General features: G+C 36.5%; 1 protein-coding gene across 8 annotated transcripts in view; it reads left to right on the top strand.

Annotated features, from left to right (window-relative positions):
- CD47 (CD47 molecule) overlaps positions 1–20,403 on the top strand; it is a 48,070-nt gene extending 27,667 nt beyond the window's left edge. Inside the window, exons 4-12 of one of the 8 annotated variants that reach the window (XR_008653451.2) lie at positions 2,614–2,721; positions 3,923–4,015; positions 5,318–5,410; positions 6,176–6,268; positions 8,184–8,230; positions 12,123–12,154; positions 13,472–13,496; positions 14,420–14,452; positions 16,426–20,403. Coding sequence is in view for 5 of the 8 variants with exons in the window: in XM_063630639.1 (XP_063486709.1) it covers positions 2,614–2,721; positions 3,923–4,015; positions 5,318–5,410; positions 6,176–6,268; positions 12,123–12,154; positions 13,472–13,496; positions 14,420–14,544 (569 nt within the window). In the remaining 3 variants the exon portion in view is untranslated. Of the gene's footprint in view, positions 1–2,613; positions 2,722–3,922; positions 4,016–5,317; positions 5,411–6,175; positions 6,269–8,183; positions 8,231–12,122; positions 12,155–13,471; positions 13,497–14,419 lie in introns of all 8 variants that reach the window. The other 7 variants (XR_008653452.2, XM_055259077.2, XR_008653453.2 and 4 more) reach the window with 7 other exon arrangements.
- Positions 20,404–20,879: the final 476 nt, after the last annotated feature.

The raw sequence follows: 20,879 nt of genomic DNA, 5'->3' as shown, positions 1-20,879 counted from the left end.
AGATACCTACCCCACATTTGCTGTGGTACCTGCTGAAATGTGGCCATGTGAGCAAAGAAAATGAGCCAAAAGAAACTCTTTCTGAAGATTCATTGAAGAAAACCTGGAGATACTCTTTCATTGGTAGACCCAGACCCCACAGAGACAGGTGGAGTGTCCGTTATCCAAAATGCCTGGGACCAGAAGTGTTTTGGATTTCAGATTTTTTCACACTTGGGATCCTCAACGTGTGTATTTGTTGGAAATGGCTACTTAATTTAAGGAAAAGTTTAAGGTGGCCTGGAAAATAAGTAGTAGTTGAACTAATCAACAGGAACCAAAACTACTTTCAATATATAGTGTACTTACACTCAAAGGGAGACAGACCATTTTATGATGGAACCCTGTCTGTGGTAGTATTTTGTGGTGTTTTATTTTTGTTGCTATTGTTTGCACTGTTTTCTCCTATAACAGCTCTTCTAAGCCTAAAGAGGATACATTTTATACGAGATTCAAACTCTTATTTTTGTTAAGAAGGATGTAAGTTGCCAGGCATGGTGGCTCACACCTGTAATCCCAGCACTTTGGGAGGCCGAGGCAGGCGGATCATGAGGTCAGGAGCTCGAGATCAGCCTGGCCAACATGGTGAAACCGTGTCTCTACTGAAAAAAAAAAAAGAATTCAAAAATTAGCCAGGCCTGGTGGCACATGCCTGTAGTCCCAGCTACTCGGGAGGCTGAGGCAGGAGAATCACTTGAACCTGGGAGGCAGGGGTTGCAGTGAGCCGAGATTGTGCCACTGCACTCCAGCCTGGGTAATGGAGCAAGAGACTCTGTCTCAAAAAAAAGAAAAAGAAAAAATACAGAAGAAGAACATAAGTCAACCTTTTTCCATGAAATTATACTGTGCTCTAAGGCAAATTCTTGTTGCTTGATCTTAGTAGCTTTTTTGTGCATTGACTTAAACCTGGAAGAGTTTCTTATGAATGTTTGATTGATTGTGAGGTGCATTTGAAACAGCTTCTATTTTATAACCCTTTGCAGAACTTTCAAGCTCTATTTAGATAATAATATATATGGGATTAAAATGGAAAATGTGACATATGTCTAGAGAAAGTTCCTTTTTCTGTGTATGTGCCTTTTGTGACTTATACACTCAGTTTCATTCTAGCCAGCATTTGAGCCTAGAAAATAGGGAAGTTATGAGAACTCTGTGCCTTATAAGAAGGCAAGGCTATGACTGAGTATTAGGCACATAAGTCCCAGGGCTGGGCGGAAGTAATGAAATCAAATAAAAACTTGGAGAACTTGCCATAGGATGTTTTCTGATTAATATGAGTTTCTTTTCTCTGATTAATATGGATTTCAGTTACTCAGTTGAAGCTGAGTAACTGAAATCCACATTAATAAATTGGGTATTTATTGCTTAGGACTTATCTCCCCATAAAGAGACTAAAATTGAGGTTATAAAGTATGGGTAGATAGAAATTCCAAAAATATTTAGGTACCTGTCATATACCTTAAACATAGATTTTTATCACAAGCATTTAGGGGCTTATTTATTGCCTTTACTTTATTTAATGTTTGTCACTGTAGAAGAAAAAAAACTAAATGGTAAATATAACATTTAAAATGTTTTCCCCTTCATGACAGTCACCCATTGATTGCTGTCATGGAGAATATCTCTATGTGGATGACACACAGCAGCATTTCAATCACACGCTGTTTCTTTCTGATACTCAGTTTGCTTTTAGGTTGCCTTAAACAACTTCCTTGGTGAAAAAATCAACTTCAATATTAACCAAAATTTAAAAGATTCATATATAGTAAAAGAACTAATATTTGCAGATTGATCCATTCCATTCTTCTTTCAGAGGAGATAAGAGATACTTGATGGTAGAGCTAGCAGCAGAAACAATAACATGTATGATGAATCCTGTTGAGTCTGCAGTTTATTTTTATTAAAATATTTTAATTGAACAATTTAAGCTTTTTTTCTTCATCAGGATTTCACAAGGGTGTAATTTGCCCGGATTTATTCTGTCATTTAAAATAACTAGATTTCCAGATGGTTTACTAATTTTATATAAGGTGGAACAAAATTCTCTTTTTTTCAATATTGTTAATTAACCCGTTATTTCCCATTAGTATTATGTACATCAGTGTTGTGTTGTCAGTTGGAGTGATTTTGCTCATCAGGGGCATTGACAATGTCTGAAAACAGTTCGATTGACATAACTGGCATCTAGTTACTAGCATCTAGTATGTAGGGGCCAAGGATGCTCCTAAACATTCTATATTATGCAGAGCAGTGTCCCCCCTCCCCCAAAAAAACTTATCTAGCTCAATTTATTACTAATACATCAACCGAGAAAGACTGATGTATAGAACCTCATTTGTTAGTGTAGGAAAATAAGGTGTCACCTATAAATTTACCATCCATATTTATACTGCCGTGACATTATCCATTTGCTTATGAAGGAGATGTGAGGTGACTTGATGATATGAAGGAGTTGTTCCTCAGAAGTTATTACATTATAGTGCTTCCGTGAGTTTGTCTCTGTACCTTCTAAGTTATTAAAATGGCTTCACTTGTGATTGAGTTCATATAATTCTTTGTTTTTCTTTTTTTAAGCACTTAAATATAGATCCGGTGGTATGGATGAGAAAACAATTGCTTTACTTGTTGCTGGACTAATGATCACTGTCATTGTCATTGTTGGAGCCATTCTTTTCGTCCCAGGTAAGATGTGCAGTTCCTAGGCAGGAACGCAGGAGGTAGATGAGTGCATTCCAAGGTGAGGAGGCCTGCATTAGTTTCCTAGGGCTGTTGGAACAGATGACCACAAACCAGGTGGCTTAAACAATAGCAATTCCCTCTCCACGCTGCAGGCCATAAGTCTGAAATCAGGATGTCATCAGGGCCACACTCCCTCTCAAGGCTCTATGGAAGAATCCATTTCTTGCCTCTTCTAGCTTCTGGAATTTGCTGAAGAATGACAGTGTTTATCATTCCTTAGTTTGCGGCAGCATAACTCCACCCTCTGCCTCTCTGGTCACATTGCCTCCTCCTTCCTCTATGTCTTTGCCTCTGTGTTTTGTTAAATCTCCCTCAGCCTCTCTCTTATGAGCACATTTGTCATTGGAATTAGAGCCCACTCATATCATCCAGGGTAAGCTCCTCCTTTCAGATCCTTAACTTCATCATATCTTTTGCCATATAATGCAGTATTCACTTTTTTGCTGTATTGGGTAATATTCACAGGTTTTAGGGATTAGGAGGTAGAAATAACTTTAGGGCCATCATTCAACTCACTACAGAGGAAAACTTCATTGGCCAAGACATGAAAGTGGAATGAAGTGGGAACCAAGTCTGTGGAAATTGGCAGTTGCATTTGGAGGATGGGAATGTGAGTGGGAAATGAGGATGTGTAGCACATATAAAGAAAAGCAAAGGAAGGCTGGGACTCCACCTAATAACTACAGCACACCATCGTTTCTGGAGAAGAATGCAGTACAGGTGTAATATTTAGGAACATGGGCTTGGCAGCTCTATTGGTATCTGAAGTTAGTGAAGACAGCGGGAAGAAGGAGGTGAATTCAGAAGACAACTTGAAAGAACAATTGATTTGACTTTGGGACATACTGAATACAGCAGATGAAGGGAACGGTAAAAGATGAATACACAGTTCCTCATCTGGAATTCTGTAAGCTAGTTAAGAAGGAGGCAGAACCAATTCAAGGTTTCAGCATGTTAAAACTTAAATGTTGAGATTTAGATGTCTTAAGTCTGGTCTTAATAAAAAAATAGTCACTAATTTTGTGCGAGGTTTTCAGGGAAACGTATATTTTTTAAATTTTCACAGTTGTCAAGCACAGAATTTAGATTAGTACATTTAAAAAGTATGTAGGAAAATATTTTAAATGTTTTTATTTATTGACAGGTGAATATTCATTAAAGAATGCTACTGGCCTTGGTTTAATTGTGACTTCTACAGGGATATTAATATTACTTCACTACTATGTGTTTAGTACAGGTGAGTTTTTGTTGTTACAGTATGATTTTGCCTAACTTTTTCATTTACAAAACAGCAGTTTTGGTGAAAATACTCATATAATTTTTTTACAACTCAATAAGAGTAGGTTTATTAAAAGATTTTTCATGCTATTCTTAGTGACATTTTCCCATTCATATTAATTTTAAGGTTATACTAGGTTAGCTTTTTTGTAAAAAGTGATTTTCATATGTATTTGATGCCAATCAGCATAATTTTAAATTATGCCATATAATTTCTTAATGATTATTTTCATATTCTAATTTCAGTTTTTTGAAGTTATAAGTGGATGTTAAACACAGTCTTTCTCTTCTTTTGCTAAGCTTCTGCTTCTGCATTAAGAAGACTGGTTCTATAAAATGGAATTATGAATCACAAATAGTAGAAACGTATTTGTTTTAATTAGTAGCAAACCTTAATACTGTAGTTTTTTTTTTTTTTTTTTTTATTATACTTTAGGGTTTTAGGGTACATGTGCACAATGTGCAGGTTTGTTACATATGTATCCGTGTGCCATGTTGATTTCCTGCACCCATTAACTCGTCATTTAGCATTAGGTGTATCTCCTAATGCTGTCCCTCCCCCCTCCCCCCACCCCACAACAGTCCCCAGAGCGTGATGTTCCCCGAGTTCTCATTGTTCAATTCCCACCTATGAGTGAGAACATGCGGTGTTTGGTTTTTTGTCCTTGCGATAATACTGTAGTTCTAAAAGATGGTATGGATATCCAAACTATAATCAGTATCATTTTCACTGCATTTTGAAAGTAGATCACTACCATATTTATTTATTGCTATTAAAGAGTCACATTTAACACTTGGTCTTAGAGCCTATCTCTGGCTCATTGTACATTGGAAAGGTATTAGTTTGTTATAAAATGACAGATCTAGAGATAGAGAGCATGATGTTTACAGTCACATATTTGCATAATGGTTCCCTCAGCAAGAGCAATTCTGTGTGCATGTGGGGAAGCCATTCATAATAGCCGTTCATATTGTAAAATGCACAAGTGTGGTAAAAGCAGCATTGTTCTAAGATTTAGGGTAAAAACTTCCAGTCCAGCTTAGCTGACTGTGAAAATTAAAGGCTGCTGAATGTGTGAATTTGGAGCTGACTACTTGTGTGGAAGGGTTAGATCACTGAGTTAACATCTACCATCAAACAATGAACTCCAGAGTCAGTCTTTGGTCTTAGGAAATCCCTGATTATACCAAATGCAAGTGGAAGTGATTGCTTTTTAAATACTCTTGACATGCTTCTGTTACATCCTTTTCCTTCCTCCAGCGATTGGATTAACCTCCTTCGTCATTGCCATATTGGTTATTCAGGTGATAGCCTATATCCTCGCTGTTGTTGGACTGAGTCTCTGTATTGCGGGTAAGAGTCATCTTTCTGTAGACCAAATTCGGGTTACTCTTGGACAGAGCTCTTCTTCCTTTTTCTTTTTCTTTCTCTCTTTTTAAAAATATATAGACTTGATTTTTTTTTTTTTTAGTGCAGTTTTTGGTTCATGGCAAAATTGTGTGGAAAGTACATTCACATACATATTTTTATGTGGACATAAGTTTTCAATTCCATTTGGGCAAATACCAAGGAGTGCAATTACGGGACTGTAAAGAGTATGTTGTAATAAACTGCCAAACTCTCTATATCAAAACAGCTGCACCATTTTGTATTATCACCACCAATAAATAAGAGTTTTTGTTTATTCATATACTTGACAGCATTTAGCATTCTGAGCTTTTCTTTTTAAACTTCCAATTTACCCCAGTGGTAATAGTGCTTTCCTCCTTGCTGCAAAGATATTAGCTATGTATATGGCTTGGTGGCTGATTGTTCTAGCACCCAAACTGATAGGCCTGTATTTGTGGAAGAGCTTTTAAAATAACTGGGCTCAAATTGGTTGGAGCCTTAGACTTGAAACACCAGTTCCCACTTCTTGATATGATAAGGTATGTGTTATGCAAAGGAGGGCTTTGTTCTTATAATAATTTTGAGTCAGTTTACTGGTTAATAAACATGTATGAATAATTTTTGTTTTTTTATCATTAGAATAACTCTCTTAAAAGTTGGGATTATTACTGTTTTTTAATAAGTTATTTCATATGCTTTTCTAATACAGAATTTTATTTGTTTTTACAGCGTGTATACCAATGCATGGCCCTCTTCTGATTTCAGGTTTGAGTATCTTAGCTCTAGCACAATTACTTGGACTAGTTTATATGAAATTTGTGGGTAAGTCAATCTTATTTTCATTAACCTATGCCAATAATTTCAGATATATCACTTAGAAAATGCTTTTTAGTTTGTTCTTCCAGTTTAGGACCAAAAATGAGAAAATACAATTGGAGTGATTTGAGGATAATTAAAGAGGGTAGAAGACATATAGGATTTTTAGTTGGTTCTTCCAGTTTAGGACCAAAAGTCAGAAAATACAACTGGAATGATTTGAGGGTAATTAAAGAGGGTAGAAGACGTATAGGATTAATGAAAAGTTTGGTTTTCAAAGTAGTTTAAAAGAAAATGGCTTTATCTATTAGAATGTGTATCTTTTTATGCTAAATAAAAGGGGAGAGATCTTTGAGGATCCATTTTAAGTAATAGAATAGGATTTTTAATTGTTCTAGTGTTTCTGTGATAGAGGTCTCCTGCAGAGACCTGTTTGTTTGTCACTTGCTCTTTTTCTTGCAGACGTAGACACCCCTAGAGAGGAATTAAAATTCACAATCTATCAATTTTGTTCATTTAAAGAGCAGTTACCTCTAATGCATGACTTTAAAACAGTTCTAGTTAAAACCAATATAATGAAAACATTGAGTTTCAAAATTTAGGCTTTTACTCCTTTTAAAATCAATTATTAATAAGTATGGAATTTACTTCATTGTTTCTAACTTGTATATTTAATCTGCCAATTTTCAAGTAATATTTCTGCATAAATTCTTATTTTTTATTGGGATATATGCACACAGGGAGATATTTTCAATTGTGCCTGAAACTAATGTTATCTTATCTAAGCTCAAGATGTTCCCAATAATGTAATTTATATTAGTTTCCGTTTTTTAAAAAAATCTATATTTTTTTATGAAATAAAACATACTCTTAACCACCTATCAAAATAATCAAAAGTTATAAATTAATGGAGTAAAAAAATAGTGTTTCTGCTTTGCTTTAGGTAAACTTTGCTATATGTGTTTCTAAAACTTAATACAAAACTTGAATTGTGATAGTCAAATAATTTCTCATATGACTCACATAATAGTTTCAAAAAACTTTTACCTTTATTTCTGAACTTTGGTTCTTGGTGATTGTTAATTGAATTCAATTCTGTCATATATGCTGTGTCTTTCTTTAATTAATGCTTATTAGATAAATAATTAAAATACTTAACCAAAATCTACCTATCCTTAGCATATGAGTTCATAAGTCTTAGTTGTTGCTCAATGAAATTTTCTAATTTTATACCACATAATGCCATAAAATACAATGGAGATATCTAAAGCAGAATGGAATTCATGTGGTAGCTACAGTGAACATCTTGAATGTTGGTGCATATTCTATTTTTGTTACATCTTCCAATCACCATGTGTCTGGTTCTGGAAGATGACACTCCTGGTTTTGTTGCTCCCCACAAATGCCTGAGAATAGTGTGTGATTTGCAGTATCCATACAACTCTGGTGAAGTAGTATTAGATAATTTTGGCTGATGGGCAGCACGCTCTTATTTTTTCCTCACTATCTGGGTTGTCCTCCCTTTTACTCCCATGCCACCCCATGCCTTCCATATCTAGCATAGAATGATCTTCAGTACAGTTGCCAGCAGGTCTGGTGACAATGCCTCAAGTGGAACTAAGCATTGTCTATCTGCCACCTCCTTAACCTCACTGTCCTGCCTTCTCTGTCACTTACATTCCTCCAAGCCTGTGAAACCACTGTACTGTACCTGTCACTGTTCTGACATTAAAATTAAAATGACTTAAATCCTGACAAGTACCCCAAATTATTTTTTCTTTGTCATAGGTTAGCATATAAGTATACTATATGCTAAAATTTGTGCTATATGTTTAACATTTAGTGCAATTTTATTGATATTGTCCTAATTTTATTGATAGTATCCTAAATTAACTTTTTAAATCAACATGTCTGATGCCAGGGTTCAGAGGGACACCTACGGTCAGTTGAAAGGCAAGAAGAGACAAGGTACAGGAAAGTTGCTCTTTAGATAACGTGGTAGACTAGGAGGAACATTAATTTGGTTTGCTTATATAATCTGACTGTGTAAATCTGAATCTGTGTAACATTAAGGTTGCAAATTTGAGTGTTTATATTAGGAAGTTAAAATTTTAAGTGTCTCCCAAATAATTTTTACTCATTGCACGTGTTCTGTTTCAGAAAAGCCTAATGATTGTGTTTTGATTTAAATGCAATAAAATCCTCAGATAGTTAAAAATCCAAGCTTTCTCTTCAAGAAGAAGTTAATGTCACCATGAGATTTTTAACTTTTATAATTTTTATTATTTCCAACTTTAAATTTGTAGCCTTAATTTGCTATTTTAAAGAGTAGGCCTTTCACTTTCACTTTCTACAACTTTCTGTGAAAGTGACTTTCTATTTTTTAACTTTTTAAACTGTGTTGTATTTTTTTTCTTTTATTGGAAGCATTTTAATTTTATAAGATGAGACAAAGGACTGGGCACAATAACTTAATGTGAAAGCATAGAAAAGATTACAAGAAACTAACCAAACTCACTAAAGTTGGGCTTGTTGTTTGTAGAGAACGTTTATATAATTATAAGGGTCGATACTTTCTCATTTTTAAAGCCATTACCAGTTAGTTCAATATAAGGGCATATAGTGTTTTGATACAAATCAATCTGGTAGCAGTAAGAACCATATTTACCAAAACATCCCAGATATTTTAGAATGATGCAGATGCAGAATATATACGTAGAATTTATATCTATGTATAGGTATAGATTCAGATATTTTCTTGTTCAATTTAAGGAGAGGTAAATTTGGTATCAATAGAAAAAATGTTTCTGAAAAATTTAAACCCTGGAAATATATTTATGGCATGGAGTCAGATGTTTCAGGGAGAGAAGAACAAATCAAGAAGCATTGCAAGTAAGCTCATATGGAATGCTTAAGGCTTGTGGTTAAAAAAATATATATATATGGCTGTCAATGTCTTAGGCTCATGGTAGCAGCAGAAATCGTAATAATTCTTTTGTCACATGGGTTATATCCATATTGGAGAGAATTAACTCAGGTGAAATTAACTTGTACACTGTTTGGTTTTATAATATTTAGAGGGATCACAACTGACTGATGTCCCTTTGAAGTACCATTCTTCATAAATCTCTTTTTTCAGAATGGGCCAGCCAAATGTGACATCCCTTGGATCTGAGATTTAGAACTAGAAACTATTATTTATACATTATTAGGGAAGAAAAGGAGTTACTTGGCAGTTAGCAATATTCTATTTTGTTTTGTTTCGTTTTTAGAGACAGGGTCTCATTATGTTGACCAGGCTGGCCTTGAGCTCTTGGGCTCAAGCAATGCTCCCACCTCAGCCTCCCAAGTAGCTGGGACTACAGGCATGTGCCACTACACCTGGCAGTGTTTATTCTGATAAATAAATTTATGAGCTCAAAAATGTAACTCTAAAACCTTATCTCTGACCTTTCATATTACCATCAGAAATTTAGATAGCTGTTTAGTTCTCTTTTTCTTTGTAGAACATAGATATAAGGCATGGTTTCATTGAAGTCAGTCGTATATACATGTAACTATCTTGATGTTCCCAAATAAAGCTCTGTATTTCTGCTTGGTTTATTGGGGAGGCTGCTAAATGTAGTGCATCCCAACCCATTTTACCCTGTTCTACTTTAAAAAGAGGTTGGCTTCTTGTTTGGATACAAGGACCAAATCACTCCGCCAGGTTCCTCCACAGTGAGGGAGGCCTATTTAAAGCCGCCCATGGCAATAACAGAAACTGGACTCCTATGAGCTCAGATACATAACTGGGCCTCACAGGGGTGGGACAGTATGTAGTCTAGGAATTGGAAGGATCCGTTCCATATCAAAAAACTGAAGCATCGTGTTGCCCTCTCAGCAGCAAGAGTAAGGTGATGCCCCTGTCAGTTATAGTTCCTGAGTTCCTCTGTCTTTGATTCTTTGCCTATTAGCCAGCTAGCTCACCCTCTTCTTTATGCCCCTGTTTTTTATCCTATTCATGCCTTCTCACAGACAGCTTTTCTTACCTATAGCTTTGAGCTCGTCCTTGTCTCCTTTCTGTTTCTTTTTCACTTTCCCTTCCCATCACCAACTTTCTGGTCTTTTTTCTGTTTCTCCTTAGAGTCCAGTGGCAGGGAGAAACTTGTCAGTCCAGTCGGTTGCCATTTTTCCTGTTTGAGAAAGACTCACCAGCTTTTGGCTGGCTCACAGATTGGCTTTCCTTGGGTCAGGACCCACCCTTTTCCCTGCCAGCTTCGGAAGCTTGACAGAGTGCGAGTGTGCAGTGGTGGTAAATAAATAGTAAGGAGCACAGAGCAGTCCTGGAGGTGTGCCTCCATCTGCTGATGAGAAAATCCAGTGCTGTCATCCAGCCCAGGTCCCAGCCGAATGGACCTCTCTGTTCAGTAGGATCCCCCTCCTGCTGAGTGGTTCATGGCATGTTTCTGTTCAACGCTTTTCCTTCTGTAGAATTCTTATTCTGTGTTTATTTGGTTTTTGGGGTTTTTTAATTTTTTTATTTTTATTTTATTTTATTTTTATGTATTTTTTTTTTTTTTTTTTTTTTTGAGGCGGAGTCTTGCTCTGTCGCCCAGGCTGGAGTGCAGTGGCGCAGTCTCGGCTCACTGCAAGCTCCGCCTCCCGGGTTCACGCCATTCTCCTGCCTCAGCCTCTCCGAGTAGCTGGGACTACAGGCGCCCGCCACCACGCCCAGCTAATTTTTTTGTATTTTTAGTAGAGACGGGGTTTCACCGTGGTCTCGATCTCCTGACCTCGTGATCCGCCCGCCTCGGCCTCCCAAAGTGCTGGGATTACAAGCGTGAGCCACTGCGCCCGGCCCAGGTTTTTTTTATTTTTTGAGACGGAGTCTCACTCTGTCGCCCAGGCTGGAGTGCAGTGGCACGACCCCAGCTCACTGCAGCCTCTGCCTCCCAGGCCAAGGGAGATCCTCCCACCTCAGCCTCCCACCTAGCTGGGACTACATGCACCACAGGCATGCACCACAGGCATGCACCACCACGCCAGCTAATTTTTGTATTTTTGGTAGAGACAGGGTTTCATCATGTTTGCCCAGGCTGGTCTTGAATGCCTGAGCTCAAGCAATCTATTGATTGCCTCCCAAAGTGCTGGGATTACAGGCGTGAGCCACCACCACCGGCCTTCTCATTTGTTTTTTTATAAGGAAGCGTTCTCCTTCCCTACCCAACTAGGGTATTCTTTTCCCTTTCATCACTTTGCTCATGTCCTGTATTCCTTCAGCTTCATTAATGAATCCATTTGGAAGCAGTGAAAAAGGCAAGTCAGAAAGCTAAGAAGAAATACATAGAGGAATACTCAGAGCGATCTGAGTATTTTCTTTAGTTTGTTAGCTCTTTGGAGCTTTGAAGCTGGAAAGACCCAGGGAGTGGTGTGGAGAAAGAGACTGAGCTGTAAGAAACAGGAGCAGTGAGCTAAGGGAGATGGAGTAGTGGGGACAAATTCTGGCACATTCTGTCTACACTCTGTGTAGATAGAGGAGGGAGGATGGAGCGCCCATGGTGGGGGTATGTTGGTGACAGCATTTTCCCACCAGCCAGTGTAACAAGTGGCTGATTTGGGGGAAAGATGGCATGAACAAATGAGAGAATGTGTTTACTATTTGATGTAGGTGGGTTATTTGCTTCATTTTTCAAATCAGTATATATAATCAAGAATATTCAGCGTGTTCGAATAGACTGTCAGAGCTGGAACTCTTTCATTAACATCTCTGGCACCTTTAGTTTTAGCCCTGAACATTTTATCTTAAAATTAAACATTACCAAATGCCTTAGTTTATTTCATTTATTAAATTTATATTCTTATTTGTTATTTATATCAGCTTCCAATCAGAAGACTATACAACCTCCTAGGGTAAGTTAAAGTTTATTAAGTGAATTGTGAATGATCATTTGAGGGATTAGACTGAGGAAATTGGTGATTGAGATATTTTGCTATCTGTTTAGTGTCACATCAAATTAAGAGAATGTTGAAGTCATTGCATGACCTTTGCATGAATGGGTCCAGTTCTATTTTAAAACCTGTGTTTGGTCATTTTAATATTAATGGGATGGAATAAATGATTTATTAAGATTGTACTGACTTCTCACACCCAGAATTGGAAAGTAGGAATAATGGCTATATTATCTCTGCAATCAGAAGGAAGCTGATTCCAATATATCACCTCGACCTGTTGGATTCATTGGATGTGCATATACTGAATGACGATTTCAGGCTTAAAAATGAGGAGAAATCTATACTAAGTTGACATCATTAAAAATTATCTATAAAATAAATGTAAATATTGCTGAAAACATCTATTCGGAGTTATGATTCGACCCTCTGCCATACAAATGTTTTATAAACATTTTTTCCCTTAAAACTGTGCTTAAGGTTTCATTGTACCTTAGATACTTTATTAAGCCATCTGAGAAAATTCCAAGAAAGGAGTAATTTTAAGAGGGCATAAATGAAGAGAAAAGCATGTTTATAAACATAGACTTATCACAGTGACAGGCCCAAGAGCTATTTTGTGGAGATAAGCTCTGGAAAGGATTATATTGTACTTAGCTTCCTGTAACGGAGTGATGATAGATTTATCTGGAATGCCAAAGAGAGTCTTCTGTCTGTGGCCGGAGGTAGAGGTCACATATGCTTCTAAGTCTGATAAGCCTCAGTGTGCCTAAAGGGCAGGCGGGGCAGGTATGTGTGTCTACCACAGGGGTATATTCTAGAAAGATTGGTGCCATAGCTATGTTGGTCACAAGAGGCCAGCGACTTAACTGGACCTGTAAATCCTAACATGTTTTCTTTCCCGGTTACTGAGTTCAATTTGCGATACTTAAAGATGATTCTGTTTTGCTTCCACCTCTTCACTGTATTATTTATTCTGTTGTTGCTGTTTATGCTTGTACTTTCATATTTTTAGAAGTTAGAATTTCTTGAGCTGAGAGTGGTGAAGTGGGAAATTCTGTTTAGAAAAATAATATTAAGAGAATAATACAGTTATTATTAAACTACTAACCAGACTTGGCAAGCTTTGCTTTAACATTTACAGCCTTATTTCATTGTTTTTTTTTTTTTTTTTGACTGTAGGATTTACTGCTTACTACATAATTTAAATATTAGCATATATAAGTTTTACTATAAAATAACATGACATTATGTAAATATATTTTAAATATTTTTCAGAAAGCCGTAGAGGAACCCCTTAATGGTATGTGGTTATTTCACTCTTAATCCCTTACCAGATCATAATTTGAACTGGCCCACAAAACAGTTAGAATGCCCCGTCTATGCCTTAGGAAGAATCTAGGTTTTTTTCCTCTTTTTCTCTTTCCTTGGCATCTCTACTCTTGATTATTCATCAAGAATTATGGGCTGGGCGCGGTGGCTCACGCCCGTAATCCCAGCACCTTGGGAGGCCGAGGCGGGCAGATCACGAGGTCAAGAGATCAAGACCATCCTGGCCAACATGTTGAAACCCTGTCTCTACTGAAAATACAAAAATTAGCTGGGCATGGTGGTGTGTACCTGCAGTCTCAGCTACTCAAGAGGCTGAGGCAGGAGAATTGCTTGAACCTCGAAGGCGGAGGTTGCAGTGAGTTGAGATCATGCCACTGCACTCCAGCCTGGTGACAGAGTGAGACTCCGTCTCAAAAAAAATAAAAAATTATGAATATTACTTTTATAATATTCTCACGTCTGGGAAAAATGCACTATTCTGTGTCTAAGTACCTGCTTACCTTAACCAAGTGATATTTGGGCAAGGGGATCGTTGCCTTTTGGTACTGGCTGAGAGGAAGCATGGCACCCCCTAGTAGAGAAGGATCCCAATTACTTCCAATTTCTGATGTACACATTTTAGAAAGATACAGGCTATTGCCACAGAGTGAGACCAAAACATCTCATTTTCTTTCTTTGTAAACCTAGATCTGATTTCCCAACTAAGTCTGTTTCCTTTGTGAATGCTGTGGGTATGATCCACAGAAAGGCTACATAATAAAATGATAGCTTTACAATTAATTTGGCTGTAGAGTTGTAGACTAGTTAGCATATCATTGCATATTTATTTATTTAGAAATGATTTCCAATTGTGGAACCTCACTAACTGCCTGCTTGGCTTGTTACTAATCCTAGCATTCAAAGAATCAAAAGGAATGATGAATGATGGTAAGTATAAAATGCACTTAATAATTATAGATCAATTAAAACATGGACATTGGAAAACAAAAAAGCTTCTTGAAAATGTGGCTCTTTTTTAGTAAAAGGGACACTGTCAGATGATAAAGGTTCACATTTCTTGATGTATACAACTTAAATCTACTTTGCTAAAAATTGCAAAACTACTACTGTAAAAACTGTAGAGTGTCACGAATCAGACTCCAGTCATATGGCTCCCAGCAAAGAGAAATTACCACTTTTTGTAAAACGTTTTTCAGATTCAGTATCTGGTGACTGTAACTTTAAAATGCCTTTTATAAGGCACATAAATAATCTGGCACAAATCTTTATCATTTTGACAGAGTTTCTTTTATGCTTGTGTTGGTGATTTTGTTGCATTTAACCCATGGGGACTTCACATCTCTGCTTTTCCAATCAGGAGCTTGGTTCTAACCTTCTGGGAGATGATTAAAGATAGAGGTTGAGAGAGAGAGAGAGATGTTTCGTCCTCAGCTTTTGCTTCTATTTTTTTTTTTAAAGAACTCTGGGCTAATAACTTCTAATCTTTATAGAATATTTCAAAGACATATATTTGTTCTTAAAGATACATAGGTTTGAGATATTGAGTGCTACAAGCATTTATTTTGGTTTTACCCTAACATATTATGATTCCTCAGTTTTGTTGGCATTTAGTAACTATGTTTATGTTTTTATCTTATCAAAAATATCTTCTTACCTTTGATATTTATTATCACTCCTCGGTCATGTAAATAGTTTGCTTCATATTTTACTGTTTTAAAGTCTGTGACCTTACCTGCCCACTTCTGTAGCAAAGTGCAGCATTTAACTCAGGAAGCTGTATTCCCCCAAGTGCCATTAATATTTGCATAAGATTAAAAACATTCTAATCATGCATTGGTGAACAAAGTTTAAAACAACGTGTATTCAACATGGAGTCACAGAATGATCCTACTTTTGTATGTTTGTGTCACAGCCTTTAAAAGTATGTTTTGTTATATAAGCCATTACCCTCCTAAAAAAGACTATAGTTCACAGGAATAAATTAAAAGACATAACAAAACGTAAAAGAACTGGTACCAGGAATTGTGGCCATGGTTTGTTCCAGTAACTGTGGCATGGCATGGTTTGTTCCAGGAATTGTGGCATGGTTTGTTCATGTTTACATTCTGACGTCCTATTTTTTTTTTTTTTTAATTTCTATGTACTTTCCTTTTCTTTGGTGGTGTCATTGTTCTGTAGTTGTATGAAGAAACTAAACTTTTCTCCATTTTCAGGAAAGCAATCTAAGAATCTTGAGTGCCTCTTCCTTTGTTAATTTCTCTTAAGATGTGACTTTTTTAAACTACTGCATCAGGAAATATTGTAAAACAGTTTTGCCTTGAATATTTGTGATGAAATCTATGATGATCTTCAAGATTCTCTTAATTTTGCTAATATTCAGCTGATCAGAATTTGTTTTTAAAATGTCTGTCTGGTGGGTACTTCCCACTGACAACTGCTTATTGCTCACAGTATGTCTGCCTTGTCAATGAATGAGGTTCAGGGTGCTTCCTAGGGATCAGAGTCAGTACCATTTTTCTCTTTCATCTACAGCTGATCAGATGTTTATTTTACTTACATTAAATGAATGGTGGAGATCCAAAGTGAATATTATAGAATATTATTCTAGGATCAACATCTTTTGCTTTGAAAAATCAACATCTCTTGGCTTTTCCTCAGCCAACCCAGCAAACAGAGATTATCAGACTCTGTTGATTTTTTACTTTAATTTGGCATTGGCCTTTTTCTTACTGAAATTAAAAAGGCTAATGATTTGTCTGGTTTCTGTCTCTGACCTTTGCAGATCTGTTTTCTTAATTTTCAGATGCTATATATCTGAAACTTTTTTTAATGCGTCAACTTTTTAATGGATAGAAAATAGACACAAATAGTGATTATGTGTTCATTTTTCAATTTTCCAGAATAACTGAAGTGAAGTGATGGACTCCGATTTGGAGAGTAGTAAGACGTGAAAGGAATACACTTGTGTTTAAGCACCATGGCCTTGATGATTCACTGTTGGGGAGAAGAAACAAGAAAAGTAACTGGTTGTCACCTATGAGACCCTTACGTGATTGTTAGTTAAGTTTTTATTCAAAGCAGCTGTAATTTAGTTAATAAAATAATTATGATCTATGTTGTTTGCCCAATTGAGATCCAGTTTTTTGTTGTTATTTTTAATCAGTTAGGGGCAATAGTAGAATGGACAATTTCCAAGAATGATGCCTTTCAGGTTCTAGGGCCTCTGGCCTCTAGGTAACCAGTTTAAATTGGTTCAGAGTGATAACTACTTAGCACTGCCCTGGTGATTACCCAGAGATATCTATGAAAACCAGTGGCTTCCATCAAACCTTTGCCAACTCAGGTTCACAGCAGCTTTGGGCAGTTATGGCAGTATGGCATTAGCTGAGATGTGTCTGCCACTTCTGGGTCAAGGGAATAATAAATTAAGTACAGGCAGGAATTTGGTTGGGAGCATCTTGTATGATCTCCGTATGATGTGATATTGATGGAGATAGTGGTCCTCATTCTTGGGGGTTGCCATTCCCACATTCCCCCTTCAACAAACAGTGTAACAGGTCCTTCCCAGATTTAGGGTACTTTTATTGATGGATATGTTTTCCTTTTATTCACATAACCCCTTGAAATCCTGTCTTGTCCTCCTGTTACTTGCTTCTGCTGTACAAGATGTAGCACCTTTTCTCCTCTTTGAACATGGTCTAGTGACACGGTAGCACCAGTTGCAGGAAGGAGCCAGACTTGTTCTCAGAGCACTGTGTTCACACTTTTCAGCAAAAATAGCTATGGTTGTAACATATGTATTCCCTTCCTCTGATTTGAAGGCAAAAATCTACAGTGTTTCTTCACTTCTTTTCTGATCTGGGGCATGAAAAAGCAAGATTGAAATTTGAACTATGAGTCTCCTGCATGGCAACAAAATGTGTGTCACCATCAGGCCAACAGGCCAGCCCTTGAATCGGGGTTTATTACTGTTGTATCTATGTTGCATGATAAACATTCATCACCTTCCTCCTGTAGTCCTGCCTCGTACTCCCCTTCCCCTATGATTGAAAAGTAAACAAAACCCACATTTCCTATCCTGGTTAGAAGAAAATTAACGTTCTGACAGTTGTGATCGCCTGGAGTACTTTTAGACTTTTAGCACTCGTTTTTTACCTGTTTGTGGATGTGTGTTTGTATGTGCAAACGTATGAGATAGGCACATGCATCTTCTGTATGGACAAAGGTGGGGTACCTACAGGAGAGCAAAGGTTAATTTTGTGCTTTTAGTAAAAACATTTAAATACAAAGTTCTTTATTGGGTGGAATTATATTTGATGCAAATATTTGATCACTTAAAACTTTTAAAACTTCTAGGTAATTCGCCACGCTTTTTGACTGCTCACCAATACCCTGTAAAAATACGTAATTCTTCCTGTTTGTGTAATAAGATATTCATATTTGTAGTTGCATTAATAATAGTTATTTCTTAGTCCATCAGATGTTCCCGTGTGCCTCTTTTATGCCAAATTAATTGTCATATTTCATGTTGGGACCAAGTAGTTTGCCCATGGCAAACCTAAATCTATGACCTGCTGAGGCCTCTCAGAAAACTGAACATGCTAGCAAGACAGCTCTTCTTGAAAAAAAAATATGTATACACAAATATATACGTATATCTATATATACGTATATCTATATATACGTGTATATATATATACACACATGTATATTCTTCCTTGATTGTGTAGCTGTCCGAAATAATAACATATACAGAGGGAGCTGTATTCCTTTATACAAATCTGATGGCTCCTGCAGCACTTTTTCCTTCTGAAAATATTTACATTTTGCTAACCTAGTTTGTTACTTTAAAAATCAGTTTTGATGAAAGGAGGGAAAAGCAGATGGACTTGAAAAAGATCCAAGCTCCTATTAGGAAAGGTATGAAAATCTTTATAGTAAAATTTTTTATAAACTAAAGTTTTACCTTTTAATATGTAGTAAACTCTCATTTATTTGGGGTTCACTCTTGGATCTCATCCATCCATCGTGTTCTCTTTAATGCTGCCTGCCTTTTCAGGCATTCACTGCCCTAGACAATGCCACCAGAGGTAGTGGGGGAAATGCCAGATGAAACCAACTCTTGCTGTCACTAGTTGTCAGCTTCTCTGGATAAGGGACCACAGCAGCAGGAGTCCTCCTGCTTGGGCACCATTGGGCCAGTTCCTTCTCTTTAAATCAGATTTGTAGTGGCTCCCAAATTCCATCGCATCACATTTAAATTGCAGACAGTGTTTTGCACATCATGTATCTGTTTTGTCCCATAATACGCTTTTTACTCCCTGATCCCAGTTTCTGCTGTTGACTCTTCCATTCAGTTTTATTTGTTGTCTGTTCTCACAGTGACACCATTTGTTGTTTTCTGCAACAACCTTTCCAGCTACTTTTGCCAAATTCTATTTGTCTTCTCCTTCAAAACATTCTCCTTTGCAGTTCCTGTTCATCTGTGTAGCTGCTCTTTTATCTCTTAACTTACCATTCCTATAGTACTTTATGCATCTCTGCTTAGTTCTATTAGTTTTTTGGTCTTGCTCTTCTCCCTTGATTTTAAAATTCCTTCTATAGCTAGAGCTTTTCTTTCTTCTGCTCTCTTCCTGCAGTGTTTTGCATACATCAGAAGCTAGGTACATAAGTTAAATGATTGAGAGTTGGCTGTATTTAGATTTATCACTTTTTAATAGGGTGAGCTTAAGAGTTTTCTTTCTTTTTTTTTTTTTTTGACAAATTTCACATGCTCTAAAAACCTTCAAAGGTGATTATTTTTCTCCTGGAAACTCCAGGTCCATTCTGTTTAAATCCCTAAGAATGTCAGAATTAAAATAACAGGGCTATCCCATAATTGGAAATATTTCTTTTTTTCAGGATGCTATAGTCAATTTAGTAAGTGACCACCAAATTGTTATTTGCACTAACAAAGCTCAAAACACGATAAGTTTACTCCTCCATCTCAGTAATAAAAATTAAGCTGTAATCAACCTTCTAGGTTTCTCTTGTCTTAAAATGGATATTCAAAAAGGGGGATCTGTGGTGTATGTATGGAAACACATACTCCTTAATTTACCTGTTGTTGGAAACTGGAGAAATGATTGTCGGGCAACTGTTTATCTTTTATTGTATTTTATTTGGTTGAGGGATTTTTTTATAAACAGTTTTACTTGTGTCATATTTTAAAATTACTAACTGCCATCACCTGCTGGGGTCCTTTGTTAGGTCATTTTCAGTGACTAATAGGGATAATCCAGGTAACTTTGAAGAGATGAGCAGTGAGTGACCAGGAAGTTTTTCTGCCTTTAGCTTTGACAGTTCTTAATTATGATCGTGGAAGACCAGCTTTCTCATAAATTTCTCTTTTTGGAAAAAAAGAAAGCATTTGTACTAAGCTCCTCTGTAAGACAACATCTTAAGTCTTAAAAGTGTTGTTATCATGGCTGGTGAGAGAAGAAAACATTTTGTTTTTATTAAATGGAGCGTTATTTACAAAAAGCCATTGTTGAGAATTAGATCCCACATCGTATAAATATCTATTAACCATTCTAAATGAAGAGAACTCCAGTGTTGCTATGTGCAAGATCCTCTCTTGAGAGCTTTTTTGCATAGCAATTAAAGGTGTGCTATTTGTCAGTAGCCATTTTTTTGCAGTGATTTGAAGACCAAAGTTGTTTTACAGCTGTGTTACCGTTAAAGGTTTTTTTTTTTATATATGTATTAAATCAATTTATCACTGTTTGAAGCTTTGAATATCTGCAATCTTTGCCAAGGTACTTTTTTATTTAAAAAAAAATAACTTTGTAAATATTACCCTGTAATATTATATATACTTAATAAAACATTTTAAGCTATTTTGTTGGGCTATTTCTATTGCTGCTACAGCAGACCACAAGCACATTTCTGAAAAATTTAATTTGTTAATGTATTTTTAAGTTGCTTATATTCTAGGTAACAATGTAAAGAATGATTTAAAATATTAATTATGAATTTTTTGAGCATAATACCCAATAAGCTTTTAATTAGAGCAGAGTTTTAATTAAAAGTTTTAAACCAGTCCAATGTGTTTCATAATTATTTTTTAATTTTCTCCATGGTGCAGTGAAAACGTCACATGAGAAAGCAGGAGACCTGGGTGCTAGTCCTGGCTACACTACCAGCTAGCAGAGGACCTGGGAAAGCTGCTTCCCTGGATCTCAGTGTCCGTCTCTGCCTGTAGAATGAGATAAGTCTCTTCAAGACTGAAATGTATGGTTCTCCATTTTAATTATCAGTTAGGACTATTGATTACAAGTGAAAGAAAACTTAAATCTAAGAAAAATGGGATCTA

The sequence above is a fragment of the Symphalangus syndactylus genome, chromosome 21 (genome assembly GCF_028878055.3).
Source record: "Symphalangus syndactylus isolate Jambi chromosome 21, NHGRI_mSymSyn1-v2.1_pri, whole genome shotgun sequence".
In the NCBI taxonomy this organism is placed as follows: Eukaryota; Metazoa; Chordata; class Mammalia; order Primates; family Hylobatidae; genus Symphalangus; species Symphalangus syndactylus.
The sequence above is the reverse complement of the archived record's forward strand: the minus strand, read 5'-3'. Positions and strand labels throughout refer to the sequence as shown.